The 26,515-nt window shown below is 44.0% G+C and overlaps 2 protein-coding genes across 3 annotated transcripts in view; both read right to left on the bottom strand.

Moving 5' to 3' along the window:
* ppfibp2b (PPFIA binding protein 2b) overlaps window positions 1–23,741 on the bottom strand; it is a 48,308-nt gene extending 24,567 nt beyond the window's left edge. Inside the window, exons 1-5 of one of the 2 annotated variants that reach the window (XM_080842041.1) lie at window positions 23,669–23,741; window positions 13,821–13,928; window positions 9,743–9,948; window positions 3,016–3,102; window positions 1,723–1,836 (exon numbers count right to left, since the gene is read on the bottom strand). In XM_080842041.1, the coding sequence (XP_080698167.1) occupies window positions 1,723–1,836; window positions 3,016–3,102; window positions 9,743–9,948; window positions 13,821–13,884 (471 nt within the window). In that variant the 5' untranslated portion in view covers window positions 13,885–13,928; window positions 23,669–23,741. Of the gene's footprint in view, window positions 1–1,722; window positions 1,837–3,015; window positions 3,103–5,941; window positions 6,026–9,742; window positions 9,949–13,820; window positions 13,929–23,668 lie in introns of those variants that run through there. The other variant, XM_080842040.1, reaches the window with a different exon arrangement.
* A 1,030-nt stretch (window positions 23,742–24,771) lies between these two features.
* olfml1 (olfactomedin-like 1) lies at window positions 24,772–26,515 on the bottom strand (the record flags this gene model as incomplete). Its single annotated transcript, XM_080841531.1, has 3 exons — window positions 26,305–26,515; window positions 25,808–26,096; window positions 24,772–25,565 (listed from the first exon to the last, which is right to left on the bottom strand). Exons 1-3 carry the CDS (start codon window positions 26,428–26,430, stop codon window positions 24,772–24,774), a joined length of 1,209 nt encoding a protein of 402 aa, XP_080697657.1. The 5' UTR covers window positions 26,431–26,515.

Raw genomic sequence — 26,515 nt, 5'->3', positions numbered from 1 at the left:
CACGAAGTCTAGGGCCTCCGAATCGGATTTACTTTTCACACCAATCGAATCTTTTAATTTCGTAAATACGGAGGCTGGCAACGAGAGATTTGCGTAAACACGGAAGCAGCAGATTGTGGTGAACCGACTGGAGTACATACCTCACGCCTGTGGGTGGCGCTTTAGCGCTTTATTTACACAACTGAAAAAACGTGAAAAACCTAGAAGAAGGTACTTCACAGCACGAGGATAAACACATAACACAAGACATTCAAGCTCCAATTAACAACATTACATTATGATAGTTAATATCAGTGGTCAGACTAAAGGATATGCGAAAATGAATTATTTTTTCTATTGATAATAAAGAGTTTGGAACAGTAACATGACATGTCTGTCTACCCATTTCCCATGATGCATTGCTCCGAGCATTTTACATACATTTATGAATAAAAAAGCAAATTAAATCGCTGGCCAATTTATATTTGTGGTCATGAAAGTTATGTTACGTCTGAATAAGAAGAATTAGATCAAGATAGGGGGCTAATCAAAAATCAGAAGACTGGGTTAATGTTAGTGAATTCGAGGCCCACCACCAGTGAGATTTTGAGGGAGAACAAGTGATATATATATTGGTTGGAGATGGCGAAAAGATCACGTGGGGCAGTGACGTCATCAGGTTGCGTGAAACCGTGCAGACGAACACCAGCCCCCGTACCGATTCAAATCTACTCACTTTCTACCCCGGACTGCGATCGTTATGGAAACAAGGTGCGGATAGAGAGTGTTCGTATGTATGATAGGGCTATCTGTATTAGCTATCCGTATCAGATTGACAAACTAGGCTCCATGTAAACGACCTCTTAGTGGCAAACTTCAGCAGAGACACTGATCTCCACATAGTACTTCAGCCAAGTTGAAATTGCAACACCCCCCCCCCTGCCCACAACACAACAAATACAACTAAAACCTCACATGGAAAAGCTTGTTGAATGTAGCCATGGGTCCAAGAGAATGATATATTTAATTTGGCTTCAATTACTGAGCAGAGCTCTGGTTTCTCCTTCTGCAGTTGTGGCAGAATGGAATAAGACACACAACCCACAGACACAAATCCATTTGAAGGCCTCACATACTGTACCAAGTCAGCAGATCAAGATTACAGCACAAAAATAACTTTGCTTTACATTTTAGTCCTACTTGTGTATACTTAACTAAGATGTATTTAATGCTTGCTCTGAAAATAAATGTCGAGGATGGCACCTTAAATCAGATTTTATATTGAACAAAGATTACTAATTCATTACAGGCTAACAGACTGACGTTAAACTTCCTCATTAGTCAATTAGTACAGTAGACAATTTATTTATTTACTCTTTGTTTTGATTAAGGTTTTATTTGAATGACTCACTTCCTGAACTCAAGAGTAAAGCAGTTTTACTAGGTGCAGCATAATTAGCACGTCACCAACGTTTGCCACACTGAACAGTGACAAGTGAGCCGCCTTTCACTGATTTGCAAAGTCCACAGAGTGCTTGGAATATTTAAAGCCACAGCCCTGTGTCCTGCGGGTAATGTTTAAATCAGCAAGTCACCACAGGGTTGGGAAATAACACTTGAAAGTGAATCTAAAGGGCAGACTTAGCCTAAAGGCTAGATCTCCAGTCAACATATTTTGGCTACCTCTCAGGTGTAAGGGTTGATGAATTCTGTATCTGGTGTTAGTGAGTTGTGATGACTTACCTGCTGTAGTATTTCCTCAGTCGAGACGAGCTTGTGGTGGTGCTCATCAAGTGAGCTCTCCAAGTCCCGTATCTTCTCCCCCTGAGCCTCCACCTGGTCTGTCAGAACACTCACCTGCGCAGAGAGCACGAGACACTTTCAGTTCAGGTACGCTGTACGTCTCCGCCCTCCCCCCTCCCCCCTCTCTCTCTGCCTATGTCACCTACAGTCATTCACACTACCTTTCTCCAAGTTCTCAAGCCTGTTGCAACACACACTTAACTTCTCCCATGGTTTCAGCTCCACCGAAACTACTGTGGTGCAACTGTCACGTAGCTGGCAAGAGCAGTGTGTCAACACGCTTTAGGGAAACCGTGAGAGCAGGAAGGTTGTCCTTCTACTTGAGCGAGGAGCACAAATCAGAAGGGCAGTTCCGTCTGAGAGGCTGGATGTCTGTTTTTTTTTTGCTCCTTTATTATGTTTTAAGGGCAAACTGCAGGTATGTGCAAAGCAAAAGCACCTTGGGTTGGGGGGGGCAGCCAATCATTTCCCTTGTTTGTTTCCAGCACGGGGCCATCTTCCAATCAGGAAGGTCTCTCGGGGACACCAAAGGAATGTGCAGGACTTGTTAAAAAAAAAACAGTCGACCTCAACATAAAACTGCCAAACAAGTTTGATTCTGAACAGGCAGTTGGTCAGACGAGCCAGAACAGTTTCAGGAAATGGGAGATGATTACTATCTTCATCCCACCTGCACACGACCATGGATATATTATAAATAACAGAGGTCCTCCGCTGAGGTTAATAAATCACTTGGCACATTAAAGAAAACACCTAGAGCATGTGCCTGGTGTTTCTGCACATGTTCCCAACCGGAGTGTTGTGGCTTGTTTTCCGCTCTATAATAGAGGGACTTTGCACATTGCTGTCACTATGACAGGGTCTTCGTAATGCCCTAACACCAATCTGCGACCCTCTCTCTCTCTTCCACACCTCTGTTTCTCTGTCCCTCACTCTCTCCACATATTCTCCCACAGCTCAATGCTACGGGGCCGCTGCCCTATTGTTGGCAGCCAGTGGGTAAAGCCAGGCGAGTGTAACAGAGGTGTCACATGTCTCTAGTCCCTGGAGTCGCTCGCACTCACGCTTTCCTGGCATGACCCTGTCCCTGTTACTGCCCATGCTTCCTGAAAGCCAGCATACTAACCATGGCAGGCCTCCGTGCTCTGAAACGAAACCATTGTATTGCTGTGGTGTGGGAAAGGTAGTGATTGTGGTGGGGGTGTGTAAATGTGGTTAGGAGGCCAGTCTTACCTGAAGAACCAAAGACTGTTTATCACCCTCTAAGCGTTCCAGCCGATCCTGACAGCTCTCATTGTTGGGGGGTGAATGGAGGTTAATCTGAAGACACAGAAAGAGAGAGAGTGTGAGACAGGTATAGAAAATAGAAAGGTGGATAGAGAGGGGGGCAGGGGAGGTGTGTTAACATTAGTGTATGACCTCAACAGGTCCAACCACTTCTGTGGGGAAATCAATGACTCATTGGCTTTGGCTAAATAAACTTTAACAAAAGAGACTTCGTAAGGCTCCTAACGGCTCTGGGAAGTAAACATGAGAAGACACAGTGAGACAAAACAACTTTGTTGGCACCAAAACAGTATCAGTCTTCAAACAAACACATGCTAATTACTTTACAAACAATACATTGTATGTGCATAGGGCAAAGTGATGTTGCTGTAACATGACTAATGAAGTAAAGAAGGCCTCTGAAAAAACAAAAAAGCCTGTATCAGTCGGTGCACATTTAACACAGAATCAGGTTTTTGATCTTTATGATTTAACGATTGCAGTGAGGACACGACACTCACTGACTTAAGGAATAGCGCCTCTCTGGTATGAGGCTTACTCGAGGCACTGGTCAAATCCCCTTGTTAAAACTGCAGCATACAAAAGTGCTCAAAGTGATGACAAGAGTGCTTAAAGCAAACTAAAGCAAACCCTTTTGGGAAAATAACCTTGGCTGCGCAACACCTTATCTCCAAAAGTGTACAAAACTGCTCCTGCTTTCAGCAGGCCTTCTGGAGGGCGTATAAGCAAAAGAAAACACCAAACAAAACAAAATAATTCTGTCAGAGGGATTGTTACGGCTCTCTCTAATGGCAAGTGTCACTTGTCACTTTGCTGAGCTGGTGTGCGTGTGTGTGTGAGTGTGGGGGGAGTGGGTGGGCGGTGGCAAAGAGTAGGTGAAGGGAGGTTTATCCCGCTCTAAGGCCAGACAAAACCTGCTGGCCCCTTCTTCCTCTTCTTCTTAAATCTCTGCTATGCTGAGGGTCATCACCTCCCTTGTGCCCATGACAGTAAAGCTGTCCACCGGAGTCTTTACCAGAACCAGGGCCACTCAGCAGGGCTTATACAGCTGCCCTGCAGGGCTGGTTCCTCATCAAAGCCAGGGGTATTTACTAGCTTAGTGCTGGCTGTGGATGGGTGGGTGATTTGAACTCAGTGTAGTGGTGAGTGTCAGTATGAGTTGAGGGATAATTGAGAGATCAGACAGGACAGGTGAAGTAAATTCAGTTCTCCCTCAGAGGTGGTTATTGGCTGAGGCTGTTATCAGTCATTGACAATGAACGGGTTTTCAAGGTCATGAATAAAATTGGCCCAGAAGACAAAGTTAGACGTACGCAGACAAATGAAAATGGTTTTCATTCCAAGGCATTAATCGAAGGACCAGACTCCCAGACAAGGATTAGACCTCATCACCCACCACATTCTGCTTTCGGTACAGAACCTCAAAATATTTTTAATTCAGAGTCTGAGAATTTAGCTTAAAGGCATATCTGTAATTCCTCTTGCATGGTTAGACATGGATCTTATGCATTGCTATCAACTTGTATCAACATCATGTATCTGAATCCTAGCCAGTGAACCTTGACTTCACACACAGCGGTCTCAGTTATGTAAGCACATTATGTTTCAGCCTAGGGGTTGAAGCGACGAGACTGGAGTAAATTCACTCAAATTCTACATCCAGACTTTTAAGATGGGAAGCAAACCATGTATGGCCAGTGCGTTCATTAAGGACTGTAAACAAAACTTAAAGGAAACCCGGAATCCATCACTGCTCTATGTCAGGCAATCAAAACAACTGAAACGAGCACATCCTGCTGTCTCAGTAGGTACTAAACAGGGACCAGACACGGGAACAACAGGGCCTGCTGCACACCACTCATTGTCGTGTGCAGAGAGAGCTCACTAACACAATTTATTAGAGACACCCATGATAGAGGCCCCCTTTCAGTGAAGACAACCAAATGCTGGAATTCCCCTCTTTTTTTCCATGAGCCAAGAGCATGTTGCAGGCCCTTAAAGGCGTAGGCTCTGAATGGAAGCAGTGACATGATTCTTATTTCATTGTCTGAGAATGTCTCATAGCCAATGGAAAGGACCAATAGCAGCAACTCCCAGGCCAATGAAGTGATCATATGACGTAGAATGCAGAATGAAGAATGAAGAAATGCATTAAGTTAGTGTGATGCCCTAATGAACGGTGCTCTGTGAGTGCTTTTCGCTGAGTCAACTTGTGCTTTTGTTTTGAAGGCTCTTCAATGTAGGTGTCGTGGTGTGCCTGTGTAACATGCTTCACATACCTAACCAACGTCCTGGTGGGTTTACTCAATGAAACACAAAAAAAGCTTATAAATCACAGCAACCGTGAAAGGGCTTCTACACAGCTGTTACCCACACTGGGCACTGGGACTCTTTAAGCAGCCTTTTGCCAAAAAGTTCTTAGTCTATAGAAAGAGCACACAGAGGAGTTTTATCTTACAGACAAAAGTTGTAGACACTCTCTGTTAAGCCCCAAAACAGCTGTTTCCCCTTTGACAGAGCCAGATAAAACAGCCTTTTGTTCTGCTGTGATCACAAGATCGCATAAAAGCACACCTTCAACACCGCAGCGCTATAATTAGCATCTTGCTGTGCTCACAATCAGTCAACAAGTTTACAAAGCACATTTCGGAATCACTCAAAACCATCAACATGACATGCAATAACACGCACAACTTTCCACTGAAAGATATGTTTTGCGGAGAAAACGTCTAGCTTGTTGCCAACAAAAGCAGTGAATTATTTTCTCCATTTTGATAAAATGAATGGGAGGAATCCCTGCCCATAACAAATGCTGCAATGGAAAGAATTCACAACCAAAAGAGAGGATACGTTAGCAGGAGGCTTGGCTTACCTTCTTCAGCCAAGTGAAATGCTTATAAAAATCAATCTCGCCCTCCATGCCGAAGGCCCATCGCTGCCTGAGCTGTCCCCAGAGTTTGAGCAGCTTCCCTGGGGATAGGGGGTTGAGCGGCTGCCTCTTGCACACTGCTGCTCACTTACTTTCCTGTGGCTTTAAATCTGTGCTCATTTGGCCTGCTCTTGCTCTCGCTCTCTCTCTCTCTGTCTCTCCCCCTGCCTTCCCCTCTCCCTCTCTCTCTCACTCTTCCCCTGTGCTTCTGACGTGAAGAGGCAACTGTGCAAGCCCAGCCACTGAGACTGAGGCCAGCCGCCTTGATCAGCTTGTCCAACCAAACCCCCTTCACCACCTCCTCCTCCTCCTGCTGCCCCAAAAGCATCTGCTGCCCCCCCGCCCCCAGTCCACAGCACAAAGCCTCCGCAACAGGCTCCTCTCAAGTCAGACGCAATACAAAACCATGCCAGCCGTGTCCAGTCTGCTGTAACTCACTCTTTCTCTCTCTCTCTCTCTCTCTCTCTCTCCTCCCTCCTCACTCTGAGGAGTTGCTCTAATTACAGCAAGTTCAAGTCACAATGCAAGTCTGAACTGAAACACTCATCTTTTTGTTGTGGAGGGGATACAAGGGCCAAGACTTTTGAAACAACTCACGTACACACTATCTTTCCCTTTTCTCTGTCTTACTCCATCTCAGTGTAGACACTCCTGTCTCCTTTCCAGTCTGCCTAGAGAGACTCATTAGGTGAAGACCTCACTTCCTGCAGATAGGCCAGTTCCTCAGCCCCATAACTAACTCCAAGGGGAGCCAGCTCCTGGCCAGACTCCTCCTTCTGTCTGCTTAGTGTAAAAGTGGCCCAGGCCTGAGACATAAACCCAGAGACCGGCAGGCGCAGTGGACAGAGGGAGCGTGCTGTAACTAGCCCGAACAGAGCAACCTCCACACGACCACTGTGTTAATGGACTTCCTTTAGGATAGATGTGTGAAAGGGTCCATCACTGGAGCTGCGCGTTAACGCCTTTACAGGAGACACTGGTGTGTGAAGTGAGGGGGTGGGGTGGGGGGGGCAGTGGGGGGCAGTGGGATGGTCAGTTTCATCAGCAGCAGAGGAAAAAAAAAAAAAAAAAGCCTGAAGGATATTCTTGTCCCAACACCCCCGGATAGCACCACTCCTTTCTCACGTCTCGGGCTTTGGGCATTTCCTGTTTGGGTCACCCGGGATGCCGTGTGGTGCACGGCTGTGGGTGGAATTCTGTGGAGTCGGGACCCCTCAAATCACCACGTATGTCCTTTTATGGAGACAAGGGGGACACACACATTCCTCTCTATAGTTTAACGACTTGTTGACCTAGCCGTGGAGACTAAATTGCTAAAATGATGCGAAACTGTAATAAATCAAAGTAAATAAAAATAAATCAAAGTTGTGTTTCGTGTCAGTGTTACAGTATTAGTGTCGATCCTGGCAGTGGCTTTAGAGGGACCGAGGCCCCTCTGATTCAGACGTGCACCTGGCTAGTCCTCTGATCCTAACAGCTGCTAGACTGAACATGCACCAGGAGACCTCCTTCAAAAAACACACACACGCACATGCATCTTTCTTTGTCTCTCTCTCACACAGTCAATCTCTCTCACACACACACACACACACACACACACACACATACACACACAAGCACACCATAAAACTTTCTTTCTCTCTCTTCTCCTCTCTCACTCTATCACACACACTAAAGTGAATACCACACCATCCACTTTCTAAATACAGCTTTGAAAAGGACAGCCCACTGGTACACTGAAAGAGCTCCTTTGCTGCTTTGAAAACAGCCTTGCTAATCTGATCAGTGTGTCCAGCGATCTTATCCCTGCTCCACCACCTCCATCATGCACAGGGTCTGCCTGCAGTCTGCTCAGATCACAAGACATGACTGCAGTGGCAAAATAAACATCAGGCAATGGGCAATGCTCTCAGAAAAACATAGAGAGAGAGAGGGGGGGGGGGGGGGGGGGTGATGGTGCCAGGTTCGCTTTCCTCCTGGCCCTATCTGTGAGCTGGCTTCCATTTCCTTTGGGCTGGGTGCAGCACTCTCTGTGGATCAGTAATTCAGGAGAGCGTGTGTTTGATCTTCTGCTGGGCTGAGTGTGTGTGCGTGTGTGAGTGTGTGTGTGTATGTATGTGTGTGTGTGTTTGTGTGTAAGGGTGTGTGGAGGTGGGTGGGCAGAGGGGCTATTTCTGAGGGATAGAGAGGGCGGCAGAGGAAAAGAGAGGGAGAAAGGGGGAGAGAGAGAGGGAGACAGGGAGTGAGAAAGAGAGAAAGCAACAGAACACACAGTGCAGTGAGACCTCTGCTGTACAATGTGAGTGTCAGCTCTTTGAAACGGACGGGTGCAGGACCTTCGCGAGCTGCTGTCTGCGACCACACCGTGGTGATCAGGTTTGTTTACATCCATGGCCGAACCCTCCTCTGTGTCTCTCTTACAAACAAACTAGCTACAAGCAAACGAGTATGCTGAAGTGGAGTCATGTGCGGACATTTTACTTCAAAACAAACCAAGAAAAAAAGAAAAACAAGAAAAGACACAGCAATTACACAAAAAGCCAAATCCAATTCTGTGTTTCATTTGAAGTAAAATTAACAGCATGAAATCGGTAGTAAGCAAACAAGCGTAACATTCATCCGGAGAAAATAAATAAAATCAATTACAAAAAAAAGAAAACTGATTCATCTCCAGGTGTCACGTACAGGCTAACTGGAGTTGAACTTGCAGATCTGAACTCACGAAGCCAACAACCATGTGAGCTGAGACTTACCCTCGAGACCTGGCGTTGATCTCCACAGAAGTTGAGCAGAGATCAAGGTGAGGACAGGAGGGAAAAGAGAGTGAAAGAGAGAGAAGGAGAGAGAGAGAGATGACCAGAGGAAAAGAATGAGAGATGTTGAGAGGAGGAACAGGAAAGAAAGAATGTTGGTTCTTCATAGCCAAGAGAGAAAGAGCAGAGAGGAAGAGAGAGAGAGAGAGAGAGAGAGAGTGAGGCAGGACATTCTGCTCAAACCTGTCAGAGTCTCAAAGGAACCCACTGACTGCAGCTAAACAGTCTAGCAGGAGACAGAGGGAGAGAGAGAGAGTGAGAGCGCCAGAGAAAGAGAGAGAGAGGGGGAGAGCCAAAAATAAGAAGGGCCATTGAACTAGCTGATCTGCGTGCTCCACAAATAGTTGGATGCCTGCTGAAAGAGGCCTGCACAGCTGGCTAATGAGTCTTCTGAGTTATGAAATCCAGGCATACAGCAAACAAGCCAAAGAGGTTCTTCCTACAAGGCTTCCTGTGGTTTAAAGATCGGCTTCAAAAATGAATAGTGAAGTCTTCATTTTCTCTACCTGTCGAGGACATGCCAAAGTGTTTTAACAAACTACCAGACGGGAAATCTGAGGAAGTCATAAAAATATATTCATGCATGAAGGAGAGAGAGAAAAAAGAAAGAGAGAAATAATGGAAGAGAGAAAACCATGACAAAGGCTTGCAGCAAAACAGACAGATAAACGTCAGACAAACCAGAGAAGCACTGCCAGCCTATAGTGCTAGTGCTGTGCCATGTGCTAGTGCTGTGCCATGTACTAGTGCTGTGTCATGTGCTAGTGCTGTGCCATGTGCTAGTGCTGTGCCATGTGCTAGTGCTGTGCCATGTGCTAGTGCTGTGTCATGTGCTAGTGCTGTGTCATGTGCTAGTGCTGTGCCATGTGCTAGTGCTGTGCCATGTGCTAGTGCTGTGCCATGTGCTAGTGCTGTGCCATGTGCTACTCACTGAGCCCTTCTGCAGCCAGTCGATGAGGAGGTGAGCGGTGGCGCAGGGCAGCTGCGAGCGGAGCGTCTCCCTCTCCCCGTCACAGGCCTGCAGCTCCAGGGCCAGCCTCAGGTCCTCGGCCAGCTGCAGCACCTGCAGGGGCGCCGAGCTGACTGGAGAGCCCAGGTCATACAGGCCGTTAGTCAGCTCCGCAACGGCCTTAGAGCCTTGGAATGGGGAATAAGCAGAGATAGAGGTGAAATTGGCATTTTATCCCTAAAATCATCATCATCATCATCACTGCCATCATCATCATCAACATTATTGACCAGGACAACCTTGAAGAAGAGATACTGTATCTAAATGTAACTTTCCTGGATACAGAAATTAATAAATAAACAAATAAAGAAGTCATCTTCTGTAGAAGCACAAGTAGTGACATTTGTATCAAGCGTGATCAGCACCAGGCATGTAAGACATCTAGAATACTGAAGTTGTTGGGGAACCATACACAACAAAACCCCCCTTGCATGAGAGTGAAGATTATAAGACAATAATATTCATAATGTATGGCAACAGAGCCTAAGGCAATCAACCTCTGCACATGTGTCACTGGCTACAAAGTAGAACACTCCAGGAAATCTGCTCCAATAACTCCATCTGGATCCTGAGGAGACTTTAGGATTCAAAGGCATCTGCAGGCAATTAAGAGGCCATCACATGGCGTAGAATGCATATGATGACATGATTCCAACGGCCGCGTCCAACATCAATACAAGCGGAGGAGGGGGCCTGTCAGCCATCATCATTGTGATAAGGCCCTCCATATGGTTTTGGTTCTGATTTAAGGTCAGTGATTATCGCTAGCATATTGTGCAAAACTGCTTATTCATCCTAATGTCTGAACCTTATGCTAATTGGTTTGAACTTCAAGAGAGAATGCAAGACAGCATCAAACATATGGCACAAAGCACATTTGGATACGAATGGATCATAACTTACAGTGCTGTCGCCTCAAGGCATTGGAACTAGAACTAGATACACTATGAATATTCAAATTGCAGTAACATGGCCAAATAAAACAAGCTAGAGGAGTACAAGGAAGAGGCAAGAGTGAAACTGAACAGTTGAACCTCCAACAGAGAGGAGGGACGTTAATGACACACAAGATGCTAACCTTTGGGCATTCCTAGAGACGGCATAAGCGGGGGAAAGGGTATAGCTGAAGAGGCCATACTTAGAGCCACCTAAGTCTATGGGGTTTTTAGATTTTTTCTAGAAATTTCTATCGAGTATATAGAGTATATTCAGTACCTAAGATAAATAGGTTAACATATAGAATAGCCAGTTCACCATCAGTATTACTATGTATACATTTAGCTCGAGCGCATTGAAGACAGAGCTGGGAAATACTGTATCATGTTGGACGTTCCAAATTCCGAGTCGTCTTGAACACGCCATAATATGTGTCGGAATTAAACTAGCCTACCTGTTCATTTCAACAACAATGCCAGGTAATCTTAGTATCTGCAAGCTCTTGTAAACCATGCACATCTATAGCAAGGTTGAGACTTAAGCAAAGTTGGTGTGCATCTTGTATAACATCTTAATGCTTCTCATATGGGATTTGTGTGTTCTGACAACACAGTAGTCTTGTTTACATTTTGGGTAGCTGCTAGGCTGCATCACACGCCTATCCCGCCATGCCAGCTCTCCCTTTATACAGACGTTGATTCAGCTGTGTGACTACCTCCACTGCTGGCTCAGATGCGCAACAACAATGACCCCCCCCCCCCCCCCCATTCCGTATTCGTACTGTTTACACAAAATGGCTAGGCGGACTGATGGTGCAACATTCCCACCTTGATCAGGGTGTACCAAAAGCCCAAGTGAGAGGTTTGGCCGCTGTGGGAAGTCCCCAACCAATATTTGTATTCGCACTGCTTTCTCGGAACTCAGTAGGGCATCCAGGGAACCGAGCGGCCTACGAGTCGACAGGTCGACAGCACAGTGGGGTGCTTCACCTTCTCTCTGTGCTGCCCATAACCCTGGAGAAGGCGCTGTCACAGGCCATAACTTCACCCGAAGGGCTGCACGCAAACTTCCCACAAACACCTCAGGTCTCTGAGCACCGTGTGAGCATTGTAGCGCTCACCGTGAGGAGAGCCTGTGCCATACAAGACGAGCACAAGGCTGTTGGAGTTCTAAACACAACATGTTGTGGCAGACCGTGATGCGAGAGGGTTGGCTGAGGGCATACGGCATGTTCACAGACACCCGATGTGTAGCAGACTTTGACAGGCTAAGGCTAAATCCTTGGCATGACACTAATTTGTTGTGCCTTTTGTTCTGCTAGGAAATTCTTCATTTCCTTTACACATGATCCAAAAGCAGAGGGCCCTCTGAGGCGAGTCTCATGAATGCCCAACAACAGCCATGTCTAAGCTGATTCTGACTGGTGGTTTTTAAAGGGTGAAAAATCTGCTGTGTCTGACATTCTATTTGCTGAATCTAAAGTCACTGTGGCTCTCAAGTGTTCAGTGATCCTTCAACATGCACGTCATTCCACAGGTAAAAGTTAATGAGTCAGGCTTGAATCACAACATTATAAGACATTGCAAAACGTCAGGGCAAAGGTCAGGTTGGCGTTGTGCTGATTACTGTTACAGGCTGCATGAATAGCCATTTTCTTGTTATCTGAATTTTGTCATGGTTTGCCTCTCTTAAATAAGATTGCCGATCAGTAGGTGGCGCACTTTCAGAATCCTCAGGATGATTATAGGTATCTTGCATTTCAGCCAGTAATTATTTTGAGACTCTGAGGGAAGCGCTGCATTCCTGTGATCACCTTAAACATTCCTAACACTTTCTTTAAACACAGACTTTCTTCACAGCTGAACGTCCCTAAACATAAACTGCTCATGAAGAAAATGCAACAGCTGTGTCTCGGATGTTTGAAGACAAACAAACTGCATAACAGGTCTATGCCACTGTGTGTCAGGCAATCCTAACAATCTACCCCTATTCCTGTTCTGCCTTATTGTTCACATGTTTAATGGCTACAATAGTCAGTTTACCATGAATAATTGGTAAGGTATGAGAATATGTGCTGACCCGTTTTGTCCTATCTCATGGTAAATAAATGGTAAATAATACAGGCACTGACTGTGAAGAGGATTCGCTAAACTCATGGAAATGTTATTGTCAGTTATTTTAGGTCAGTGAACATGTATGTGGTATGCAACTGTTTTATAGCGCTATCTTGAACAAAACAATCCAGGGATTGTATCCTTCATAGCATATGCAGATAACCTGAGGGATAACATACTGTTCTTAAAAGGATATTCTTTCTTACATAACAATAAGCCATGATAGCTTCAATAGCTATTATTCTTTTATACAATTCCCATCTAATGTCTTGACATGCACTGTGAACATTTACATTGAACTCTAAGAACACTCAACACAGTGTGCTAAATTTGTGGTCTAAAAAATTACCATGACTTTCACTTGCTCAGTACAGTAGCTGATGGCAATGTGCAGCTATTCATCCAGGACGCAAAATGACATCTCCCACTCCATCCCCCAAGCCTTCATTTGTTGACTGTCTTCATTAAACATTTATCCTCTATTAGTTAAATCAGCCTGGCAATCGCTAAGCTGGCTGTAGGGCAGATGAAGAACCCCTCCTGCCCTCCCTCCCCCCTTCACCCCCAACACAATCAGAGGATTCCTTCCCAAAATAGCAACTTCTGCCTCTGCATGAATGTGACTTCAAAATATGTCCTCTCGACTTTGTAAACGCACAATCCATTCAACAAGGTCCACACGTGTAGGGACCATTACAGCCAAAAAGAAAATCTCTATTTTAATGTTCACGTTGTATTGATCTGTTCATGTACAGTCCTCCTTTGACCAGGTACATAAAACAGTTTTCATCTGAAATTGCTGCTCACTATTTTAGACATTTTTTTGTTAAATCATTTTCTCATCCTTCTATTTCTTTAACCACAAATTGCATTTTTTTTAAAGATCATTGAACATTTTGTAACAAAAAGTAAGAAATGAAAATGTTCTCATCATAAGTATAATCGCTCACCTGCGATAATGTCATCCATCTGCTCCAGAGCAGCCTCGAGCATGTGGCTTGCATCGGACGCCATGACAACACAACTCTACAGCATCCACAGCAAGGCAGCACTGTATCCTGTAAAATAAAAACAAAATAAAGTCAGGACAAGGAAAACAAACAGAATTGAGTTCTACCCTCATCGTATTACCAAAATAATTATGATGGACTGCACGCTGTTCTGATTTCTGCCCAGTGATAATAGTTGTAAAACAATGTTCTTGGCAGCAATAGAGGCAGAGTGCATTGCATTGCATTATGAGTCAGCTCTTGACTGTCTTTCCAGCTGTTACTTTAGTGTACAGCAAGGACCATGATGCTGTCACAAGCCATGCATGAACTTCTGAATATATCTGCTAAGCATGCATTATATAGTCAAAAAAGAACATCTTTCAAGACTCGTCATAATGTTTTTTCAGGATTAAGTTACCAAACACTCATGTGCAGTCTATTCATATTTGCATTCTTTGTTTTGTATTAGTTTGCTTGTTAAAGGGCCACAGGATGTGTACAAATCCCATAAAAGGCTCTGAAGCGAGAACACATGCAACGCACAGGGATATTGTTTAATGGCTGTACCCATAATGACACCGTTGATGTCATTTTCAAATTATTTTGGAAAACGTACACTGCAAGTTGTGTTGTCCAAGATGCTTTAAGTGAATTCATGAGACATTTAACACAGGTAAATTTCATGTATGTATATGTATATGTATATGTATATGCATATGTATATGTATAATATGTATATGTATATGTATATGTATATGTATATGTATATGTATATGTATATGTATATGTATATGTATATGTATATGTATATGTATATGTATATGTATATGTGTATGTATATGTACTGTATATGTATATATGAAATATTGTCACTATGCTCATCGCTCTCCTGTTCCTTTATGTCAGCCTGATGAGCAGACCCCCCGATGTTCAAAGATACCACAGACTGCGTTATTAATTAGGCTGTCCCCAGCGCTGAGCTTGCAGAGGGACCACACCATCATCACCATTCCCCAAGCACAGTACATGGAGCTCCAGTGGGGAAGCCCCAGGCGGCTGAGTAAGCCTAGTTGGTATTTTCCCAAGATTGACCCCAATGAGAGGAGGAATGACATAGCGTAGCGTAAAGCAGGCGATCTCTCTCTCCATCTCTCTTCCTCTCTCTCTAGGCCATGAATGGCAGAGGAGTCTGAGATTAATTAGACCTCAGAGCTAGTGTTTCATGCCTTTGTCATCCTGCCTAGTGGCACACACGACCAACACATAAAAATAGCATGAGCTGTCTGCATACTGTGTTACGGCAAGGCTAACCGGATCAGTGTTTGACAGACAGACAGAACGCAGCGATGGTAACAGGAGCACACATTTTCCCTGCTAAAATCTTATGTCATGACAAGAGGTTAAGCCTTTTTGTGTGTGTGTGTGGGGTGGTTACTGGACTGCAATGGAATGGTGTATCTGACATATCTGGTATCTGTTTCATGTTACATGACATCTTCGAAAACCTCTGCATTCCCTGTGAACAGAGCAAAACTATAGCCTAACCATATCTGCCAGTAATGGTCTGTCAGTAACACGTCCTTCTGATACAAGCTATGATATAATCAGTTTAAATAACACTGAAATAAAACAGTCTTCATGCTGCAGTATATCTGCTTGACTGTAAATAGACAACATGACCATTAACACTTCCTGATGAAAAGGACAGCACACAAGACGGGATCTGGGACACAAAAGGCAACTGTACAGGCAAGGCACTGAAAGGGTGCAAGGGACCTCAATGCTGTTAATTATCCGGCTACATTTAGCTTGAGACAGCATAGCCTGTCGCCTCCATTCATTGCTATTGAGAGTTGCTGTCTTCAACATGGATTGGAAGGAGCTGGACAAAAGCTACAGCAGCCTTATAGTCAGGAGTCTGATAATAGAACGTGAATGAAGGCCTTCAATTGTGTGAACACGGACTCGGACATCGGCAGTCCCTGGCACAAGTCATTGACAGACTGTGCTGTTTTAATACGAGCCAGACTGGCTAGTTAAGTGTAAGAGTTGTAGTGTCTACAGTCTTACACCACCCGTCTACAACACACTGAAACTGGAAATGCTGATTCATAACATAGCATAAATGAGTTCAGCATACAAATTACTTTGTAATAAAGCTCCACTATTTCCCTACATTTTGCTGTAAGCAGGTTTTACCTCGTTTGGTATTTCTGGTGGAGCACAAATACATTCATGTCCCATTCAAGGTTTATCCGACTATCTGTCACAAGCCTTGCTAAATTGTCACACCAGAACCGACAAGGCCTCGTTATGTTTGCAGTCACACCCAGTAACACTACCCAGCATGTAATAATACTGGATTAGAGACAAATATGCACACACGGAAGTCCAAATCAAAAACAGAACTTCAGTGCCCACTATGCCCACCCAGTTTATCTTGCTTTGAGCAGTTTGGAAAGTGCACTCGGCACTAGGAGATTAACATGCCACAGAACCGCTGATGTCCAAGTAGTCCATCGGTTTTCTCTCACTTAAATGACAATGCAAATACAGATGTCAGTCCTTTTTTGACATAATGAGAGAGAGAAAATGTCCCCCACAGATTATGCTCATGTTTCCCGCCAGCGCGGCATTCCCCATTGGCATTCAGCACCTGCATACACTCCCCCCTGGATAAGCCGTTGACACACAGGGCTGAAATCCAGCGGACTGCGGCCAAAGCACATTTTCCTCCAAAACGCAACATTTCAGTTGAGTCCAGCTCTCATGGGTGAATGAGACTGCAGCTTTGCAACAAACCAGAAAGGCTGTCTGTCCGTGACCTGAACAAAAGACCTTTAAAAAGTTTCTTTCAAAGACCACATCAAAAAGCCACATGCTCTCTCATTTGCCCTTTTAGCCCACACTGGTCAAACATCAGATGCAGGTACATTTATGTCGTAGACATGAACCAACAACTCAGACAATACACTCAACAACTTAGTTAGTAAAGTATAACTTGTACAAGCAGAGTCCTTCCAGCATTGAGCAGCTTTTGACCTGATTTAAATGCTGTAAATTCCACTCACACAATCTGTTTTAAAAGCTTGGATTTATCTACTGGATAAAGGCAATCCTCTAAAGCATAGTCACACCAACCAAATACCTATCTTACATACGCTTCAGCGATGCCTCCCTCATAGAAAAGGATGTCTCCAAACATAGAATCTTATAGTTAATCTCTTCACCAATATTTGTTCCACAATCGCTCTACCCACCTTTGAGTCTGTTCACCCAGTCAAAACTGCATGTATTCCATCCGGTCATCCCCTCAAACACCCCCACACCCTTCTTCAGCTCCTCGAGTGTGTCTCTCTCCGCCACCCGGCTCTAGAGAGTGACCAGGCCGCCAAGTGCCTCCACCGCTACCTCTAAAATGATTAGTGACATCATGGACGTCACATGCCGGCCACTGTTCTAAGCACATTAGCGAGAGCCCCGGCTCCTGGTGGATCTGGTTCCTGCATATCATCAAACTCTGATAAGCCTCTATGACAAGAGGGGGTGGAGGGAGCCTCAGTGTGGCCCTTTAAGACCCCATTCTTAAAACAGAGCCTGGGCAAGACACACAGACACACACACATTCACACACACACACACACACACACACACACACACACACACACACACACACACAAAGAATAATCTGCCGCAGGGCTGGAGAATCTCCATTACTCGGCTCTTTTCACTGCATTCCAGATTATTTTACAAGCTTTCACTTTCCGCCACAGATATTAATGTGGCACAATAGGTGAGATGGATGTGTTAAACATAGCAAACAAAGCAAAAATAGCAAACAGACCCCCATGCAGTCGCAAGGCCTTCTCATGCAATGCTGTGTTCATGAAAAGTGTTGTGTTGTGTTCCTACTCTTGGTACAGATGTTTTGTATTTCTATCTGTCTGTTTAAGAGAGTGAGACTGTACTAATAACAAAACACTCTTTTTGTAAAATTTACTTTAATAGCAAACTCTTATGCCTGAAACTATTATTATTTCCTATTTTAGTGGTTAAGTCCTCTAAATACCATTCAAGACAAAAAAAATGTAAGTTCCTTACAAGACTGATATGATTTCTAATTAAAACAATGACAAACAAGACAATGATGAAGAGTGACTTCATCTCTGTAAGGGTGCCCTACATGTTCTCCCCATAGGGCCAAACAGCACAGCGTGGCAATACAGCTGGCAATAAGAGCTCTTCCCATCAAAGTATATACAGTAGACCCATGGCCAAAAGCTGCCATCTAGGGTTACAGCTATCAACACGGTCTAATTCTTTAACAGAGGGAGGACAAGTCGAGCAATTGAGAAGAGCGAACAATAGAAGGCTTTCTGCAGTGTAAGCGCTGTGGCACCCTGTGTCTTCAAAGACACAGTTCCGCCAGTGCAGTGGCAGCTTATGCAAGTTTCAGGTCGCGATGCACCTGTATCGTATACTTATTTGTACAAACCTTCATAGTTGCAACAATCCCCAAAATACAAATGATACAAATTAATTTACCATATATTACTTTTTACTTTTAAATTTAACACACCCAATATGCTTTGACATTTCATTAAAAAACTCACTCTCATTCAGCGTAAGTAGACTTGTATTTATATTAACTTTTTCTCTGGTTATGTTTGTACAAGTTTTGTAGTGTCACCATCTTCGTCAGTGTGTCACATATCTCAAAGGACCAACAAAGGCCATACAAATATCTACCACAAACGACAGGAATCTAGCAATAGGGACACTGTGTTTCCTTTGTTACTAGGCAGTGAGCAGGAATCTTCATTTCAGTCAAGTGGGCTCAACACACATTAGGGTGCCAGTGTGGCGTATGCCCTCATTTTCTCCAGGATGTTTGCACTAGCTGAAACGGGTCACTGGAATGAGAGAGACCACTCCAGGCCTGTGAGAATACAAACCAGTGTAGCAGGAAAAGCCACTGAAACACTAACCGAAACAAACAGAGCTGCTGGCATTTAACACGCCTTGGCTTTCCCATCCTTCCTACCGTTTACACATACAGATCCACTTTCATCATTAACTTCAACACTGAGTCGACCTCAACGGTTATACAGCACTGTTGGCTGTTGGCTGTTGACAGTTAATGATCAATTAACAGTGTTAATGATCGATAGTCATGTTGGACATTCAGTGGAATGTTGGACCTTGGGAAATATCTGTGGCACATAGCTATGCTATGAACCTCTGTGTCTGATAGATTACCTATATTGGGAGCTATCCAGATAGCTAGATACCTATTACACCACAAATCAACACTGATCCCAACCTATAACTTCATATGTTTTTGTTGCATGCATGGCCATTCAGTAACCTTGAATCAAATATTTTCTGTGGGAAATATTTCATGGGCCTTTGCCTCATTGGCAAGGCATCAATCACTCTCCAAAATGTCAACATCAGCCAAGCCTGGTCTAATCGCTGAGGCAGTAGCTGTTACGTGGCTCTGACACGCTCACTGCCACAATCACACACAGCCACTACCAAGGCAATACATACAAAAAAATGCAAGCATGCAATTACATGAATATTACCCAGGGTCTTTCACACCGAAGTCAGTTGTAATTTATCACAAATGTAAGAGGGTGTCTATACTGAACCTATCCGCTGTTCTTTATTTGGACATGGAACTACTATTAGGTCTAACATTAAACATTTGGCTGAAGACTAAAGGTGCCTATTAGCTTTTTTTGTTTATGAGACAGACATATTTAGGAAAAATGCACCACATTTTTATGTGTGCACGTTTAATGTGAGTTACGCCTACAGCGTTACACAAGCCGGGAAGAAAAGCGGAGTAAGCATTAGGTGGCAGACCAATAAAGCCAGCGTGTCAACCCAGCTTAATATGTTAACATCAAAGGGAGAGACAGCCAGCCACATCAAATCAGGCCTTCCTTCCAGAAACATTCTGTTGTGCAGACATGTGAATGTTGTAGTTGACATGGTGCTACAGAAGTTTGTACTACCTGTTGTAGAACAGAGCTTCTCTCTTCATAGGTTTAAAATGAAAAGGTTCCTGCATGAAAAAGACAGGTGAACTGGAGTGTAGCCTTTTGTAGCTTAGAAGCCATGAGCAGCCAAGCAGCACAAGGTTCTTGAGCAGCCAAGCAGCACAAGGTTCAGGCTAGAAAGATGAAGTGATGGTGATGGAGAGGGAACTGGTACCACTGCACTCTGAACATCACACCCAGACGACATGAAGGCCAAGAGACAACAGGCATTTTCAAGTGACTGTCAACTGACTGTGTCTTTGTGCGTGCTGCGGAGAGATATGTTTTCATTGTGGTATCAAAATTGTAACCTACAAGCCTGCTCTCCCGAAGCGGGCCCGGCTCAAATGACAGGGGGATAGTGTTACAGTCGTAGAATGCAAACTGTGCCTCATGGCTTCGCCAGTGACATGACTTCAGATCACTTCACTGACGAGCCAGGTGGAATCGACTGCCAGAAACCTGCATGACTGCGCGGCTTCCACCCACCACAGCGAGATGAATACATACGACTGAGCCAAGGCTAAAAAGCATTTAGATTACCAAATGGATGTTAGTGTACATGTTGCACATGTTGTACATGTTGTCATGGTATACATTCATATCTAAATGATCAACACAGATCGATAGTATGGTATTTCTGTCATCATGAACTGAGTTTGAATGAGTTGAGGACTAGTGCACTAGAGCCCCCCCCCCCCTCATTTGAAAGCTCACCGGTCCAACGTGATCGATTGGGCAGCCATGATGCCAGAGCCACAGCAGAAAATGTCCCTTGGGGGCAGGTATGCCCACGTGTGTCACCCGCGCCAAAGGAAATGTCAGGAGGTCAGTCAAGGAGCAGGAAGACCAACATTTCCCTTTCAGTGGCTCCCATGGCCAGCAGGGGCTGACAGCATCTCAGTTATTATCATAATGCAGCTCTCATGCCAATGGTTTGCATATTGTGCCATGAGGCATTCGATTCACGTGGCTAGCTGCACACTGAGCTTTTAGAACTACGTGTGAGAGACAGCATCCATGCAGCACATCTGACTATATTTACTTTTCCAATATTTGCATGCTGCTGACAATGATAGGACTTTGTGTGCACACAGAAAACACACAGGTTTAAAGAAAGACATCTACACAGATCTTTTACTGTGGCTTTTGTGTTTTGCTTCCAAAACATTGATGTTTTTGTAGCTATCCATTGTCACATTATAATAAAAATAATGAGTCTTATTATGGTTAGGTGCTTATTAGCTATAGCTATCAGATAGATGACTGGGGTTTGTGTAAAGTGAACATCTGGGCTAGTTTCAGATTGTGGTCAGTGGTAGCTGATACATTATTTTACAAGCAGCCTAATTGACAGTTAGTGCTGGATGAGAGGTACTTGATGATTGAGAGTTGAATCTAAAATTGTCTGCTACAATGCTTCTGTACTTTCTTACTCCTCTCGCAAGATTTCCATTTATAAATCACATGATAATAGCAACACCAGGTAAAGGGTTAGTTTTCACATGGAGAATGAAGCATGATCATCAAGCAATTTTCTTCAATCCAACCCGTCAATACAGCTAGTGTGTGTGCTTTTTCAGGTGTTACAAAGCTCTATCAAAGAAGGTCATACACACTCCCCTCCCTACACACACACACAATTTTTTTTCTAGCCTGGTGAAATAAAGTTCAAGGATCTACAAATGTGTCAATTTAGTCTGTGACATTTAATTACATAAAATGCTGAGTGTTATTTCCTTGAGTTAGGTGTCACTGAAAGTTTGAGTTTCCAAACCGAAAAAACGAGCTCACCGTCCCTGCCCGACTGGTCGATCGAGTTGTCTCAGCTCACCTTCATGGAAACCTCCCTTCAAAAGAGAAAGGCCCCCAGGCAGGCCCTGAACAATAAACGGCTGAGTAAACTCCACTCCTGTTGCTTATTTTCTCAGAGCAGCCTGCTTGTTTGTGCCCACGCCCTTCATGCATCTGAGGGGCCTGGGCTTGATTAGCCCTGACAGGGAATGCTCAAGTTACTGCAGCACATTAAAACAATGTTCACTTCGTCCTTTCCATTTAGTTTCTAGCTGAGTGACCTGACAAAATAACAAAAAACATTTAAGTTGGTTTTATTGGTCCGAGGGTTGCGGGAAAAAATAAACGATGGTGATGTGGGAGATCAGTTTACAGAGCTTAGAATTTATGGCTTACCATTTCAGTGGATATTTAAAGATTTTGGTTTGTGAATGTGATACTATATAATAAGAACACAGTTGCAATCAGTTTCGAAATTGTATAACGGTGCACTGCAATATCAATATTACAGCTCAGAAGAAGTAAATAAATGCCCCCAAATGTCCTGAACACAGGAGCAGGTTTAAGTTTGACTTTAAATCCAACTTGTGCTGACATTGGCAAACAATCACAAGATCTGTTCATCATGTTGGCTTGACTCCTGGGCTGGGATGTCATCTCAAAGCCTATACAATTGCACACTGTTTACCAAGAGTCCGGCGAGCAGCAGGGAGAACAGAGCAGCGCTGGGCACAAATAAAAGGCTTTATCCATTCGTTGAAGCACATGATCTTCAGAGCAGAGCCTGTCAGGCCTGACAGTCATTACCAAGTAAAATTTCCTCTGGTGAGCCATAGCGCCTATGTGTTGGTTTCATCCCACCCCTCCCACTCCTCGTCTCCCGGAGATAGAAGAGACACGCTGATGGAAATGTAACACATTGTCCCGAATGACAAGCAGGGAGAGATGCTATTCATATCGGCTGAAATGATTTCAAAATATGCTGTGCAAGGGCAGGTCTGATTGGAATGCTCAGGTCACAACTGCTTATCTAAGGGTGATTCTGTGAGAGCTCACAATAAGGCAACAGTTATTGGATGGAAGCAAAGTTGTAAATAATATTTGGGGATTAGGGATCACGGTGGCCTTATCAAGGATAAATCCAGCTCATCACATCTGAATGAGGATTATCTCCAGAATGAGAGGCAGAGGAGAACCCATCTGTGTGCAGCATTTGACAGGGTAATTAACCACGTGCTCGCTTGTGCACACACACACACACACACACACACATGCTTAATGATCTTTCCCATTAATGTCAAAAAATCCACTTTGATCATTTGGGATATAATCCCTAAATCTGTCAGGCTCAATTCATAATCCAAGATCACTTCACACCCCAAACGAGCACTCACAAGTGGCAGCATCAAGGACTGGATGCAGTAGCAACGCCGTACTTTCGTTTCACATGTTGATTGTATTCACCATTAAAACAATAGCTTTCATAAACAGCTGTGACCAAGAAAGTCTGGATAAGCAAGCTCCAGGTTATACACTACTATCAACCTACAATCCTACAATCCTATTCCCCCTGCGGGAACAACCAATGTATGCTACCTGATGTGTCCAAGTTGCCAAAAGAGACGAATTTGTACACTTATTTGACAGATGATCCACCTGTTTGCCACGCAAATCCAAAGCAAATATGCAAAATGCAACTGACAACAAATCGACAAAGTCACCTTGTCAGCTGCTGTCTCTGATATAGCCTAAGCGCTGACTAATGTGCAAGTCCTTCTTGGCACTATCTAACCAGTAAGTCATTGAACTTTGCATAAGTCATCTTAGCACAACTGTAGTTAGTTCGCTTGCGGAGAGCGAAAATAAGCAGAAACAGCTGCTGTCCAAGACTTCAACGACCAGATTACTTTTATCAAACACCAATAGTGCTGTTGATAGTTATAGAAAACAAGTCTTGTAACTTACCTGAGCGCGAAAATAAATACCAATCCTTCAAGTTAGGCTTCTGACTTTATATAAACGTGTCAATAAATTAATGTAGATTTTGCCACATTGCCACTCGTTTCATTTCACGCGGTGCATCACCTTCCCCGTGTAACCGTTGTCGGGTGAAAGCGCCGTAAATTCATCCTAGTGTCCTCCTCCATCCTATCACCTGTCATGTGATTTTAGGGGCGGGCCACGACCAGTACGGCTCTAGTGAAGTTGTCTGCTTGTTCCTCCGTATGCTACCCAGTTTGAACTTCCTCATTTACCGGAGATAAAAGATTGACCTTAACATCATTCTGTAGCAACTTCAACTGCAGTGCTCTGTGTATCATTAAAAAGTAGATATAAATATTAACAAACCTCTTCTGTGTCATGTAGCCTTGGGAATATTTGACTGGGGGTGTCTATGAGGAAGCAAGACATTTGTATTTAATATACATATAAAAGTCTTTTAGTATATTCCTATTTTGATTTTTTTTTAAATGTATTTTCGCATTTAGTGTTCGTTCTTACAATAACTATCTAACACTGAACCCATAGTCTATAATGGGCAAGTAGAAAGGGCGATGGTGGCATCTAGTGGTAAGACAAAATGGGATCAAGTAGAGCATCTTGTGGTGGGAGTTTTCGCGTGGCTATCACAATGGCACAGAGTGCTTTTTGATAAGCGATATTTGTGCCTTCACAACCGAGAGGATTTAAAGAGTAGGCTAGAACTATGCAAAATGTAAACATTCTGTATGCTCTTTGTATGAGTAATGCTTCGACTTTTTATTGACCAATAGATGTCAGTCTATTGGTCAATGAGTGTTAAACATGGACATTTGGTAATGAGGTAATGAGTGTTAAACATTTTTAGAACCTGTCCATCATACTTCCTTTGAAAGGAATGCTTTAATATCCATACAGCTGAACAAAAGAGCAATATTTGAAATAAAATATTCCACATTCAAGGCATGCATTGGGTTTATAATATCATTCGTCTACTACACTGGTTATTTTAATTATCCTGGGTTCTACTGTCTATTAATACACAACATGCAATTCTAAATGTCAGCTTTATTATTCAACTAACCACCTCAATTTGATGTGGCCACATTTCTTTTCTTGACATCTAACTTGTAGATGGTTTGGTAGCCATCATCCCAGCTGTAGAGCTCCTTGCTTTTGGGGTAATACTGCATGCTGGCATGGTTGGTGTACCCCTTGGGAAAGAACAGCACAGGGGTCTCTCCATTGAGGATGATGTCATGGATGGCATACAGACAGCGTACGCTGGAGCGCCCCCCATGACGGGAGTTGTAGACCACATACATAGTTCCGCAGATCAGAAATGCCGCCTCAGCATCCCGACTGTTACAGGAAGTGTCCCAGAAGTGCTCCACGTGCATGGTGCCGGGGTCAAGCTTTGTGAGAACCAAGTTTCCTCCGAGATCAGGGTCAGCATGAATGATCCAGAGCCCCATCTCATCGACTACCAGGTGTACAAACGTATGCGGGGAGAGAGCATATACTGGAAGATGGCGCACCCCTGGCAGTATAATGCTATCACTAACTGTGCGGTTGAGGAGATGGACCTTAAGAATCCTGTTAGTCGTGTCTGCTTGGTGGTAGTACACAAAGCCGTTGTAGACCACATGGCCAGTCCCCTGCCAGGGGAAAGGCAGCTGGATAGTGTTTGATTTCTGGAGGAAATTGCTCTCATGGAAGATCTTCAAAGACGGAAACTCAATCAAGGTGTCATTTTTTATGCCGTCAAAGTAGTAGACTTTTGCTGAACCTTTAGTTGGGTCCCTCAACCAGGCACCATATATATCACCAGCTTTCTTCACAATCTTCATGGACTCAACACCAGTTAGAACTGTGCCACAATCTGCAATGACATATTAGAGGCCAACACAAGAACCAGTTAGTCACATGTACTGAAAGATGGCAAAACAGTAGAAAAAATCTAACAAGGTAAATATTTTTTCTCTTTCTCTGTCACATTTTTACTACTTGTATGCACCTCATCACACCTGTTAGTCTATCTAGTCTCTCTCTCTCTCTCTCTCTCTCTCTCTCTCTCTCTCTCTCTCTGTCTTCATTACTGGGAGATGAAATAGGTGAAGGTACCTGTCCCAAAGTCAGTTTTAGCTTTCTTCTTTAGTGTCCGGGCTTCTTTCACCTGTTGATCCAGCAGAGCCTCCTCCATGTGCACATTAGGCTGGTCTGGGATGTTGTTCTGGACGTACTCCATGTCCCTCTCCAGGCGGCCTACCCTCAAGGCCACACTCTCTACCTGGGTCTTCACCTCAGCTTTATGTGCGCCTATCCTGTTCATCTGGCCGTGGATCTCATTGGACAAGTAGTATATCTTCTGACTATGCAGCTGTGTGTTGTGTTCACATTTGATCAGGCGTTCCTGGCCAAACATTGACAGAAAAATGAATACAGTAAACAACAGAGACATATTGTGTTTTTCCGTGGTCCCATGTTAGTTTCTGCATCACACTGAATAAATTATGGCAAAGAGATGTTTCTGAGGTCAGCGTTTTGTTCTGTGCAGTAGATGAAATGTGGTAAGGAGGATGGAAAGAGAACTTTTGAGACTTGAGAGTGAAGACACTTACCTCCAGCTGGATAAGCCTTCTCTGGAAGTACTGCATCATGGCTAAATCCGGGGTTATCCTCTGAGCATGGCTTGTGTCTGCAGCCAGGAGTAGCAGAGTTGCCAGGTGAAGCAGTCCGACATACATTACTGACAGAAGAAGCTTATAAATCAGCTTAAAAATGGAGTCCTCTTACTGGAAGTTACTGAAGAGCATCAAAGTAAGTGCTGCA

The sequence above is a fragment of the Sprattus sprattus genome (genome assembly GCF_963457725.1).
Source record: "Sprattus sprattus genome assembly, chromosome: 7".
Taxonomy (NCBI): Eukaryota; Metazoa; Chordata; class Actinopteri; order Clupeiformes; family Clupeidae; genus Sprattus; species Sprattus sprattus.
This window is presented reverse-complemented; position numbering and strand designations above follow the sequence as displayed.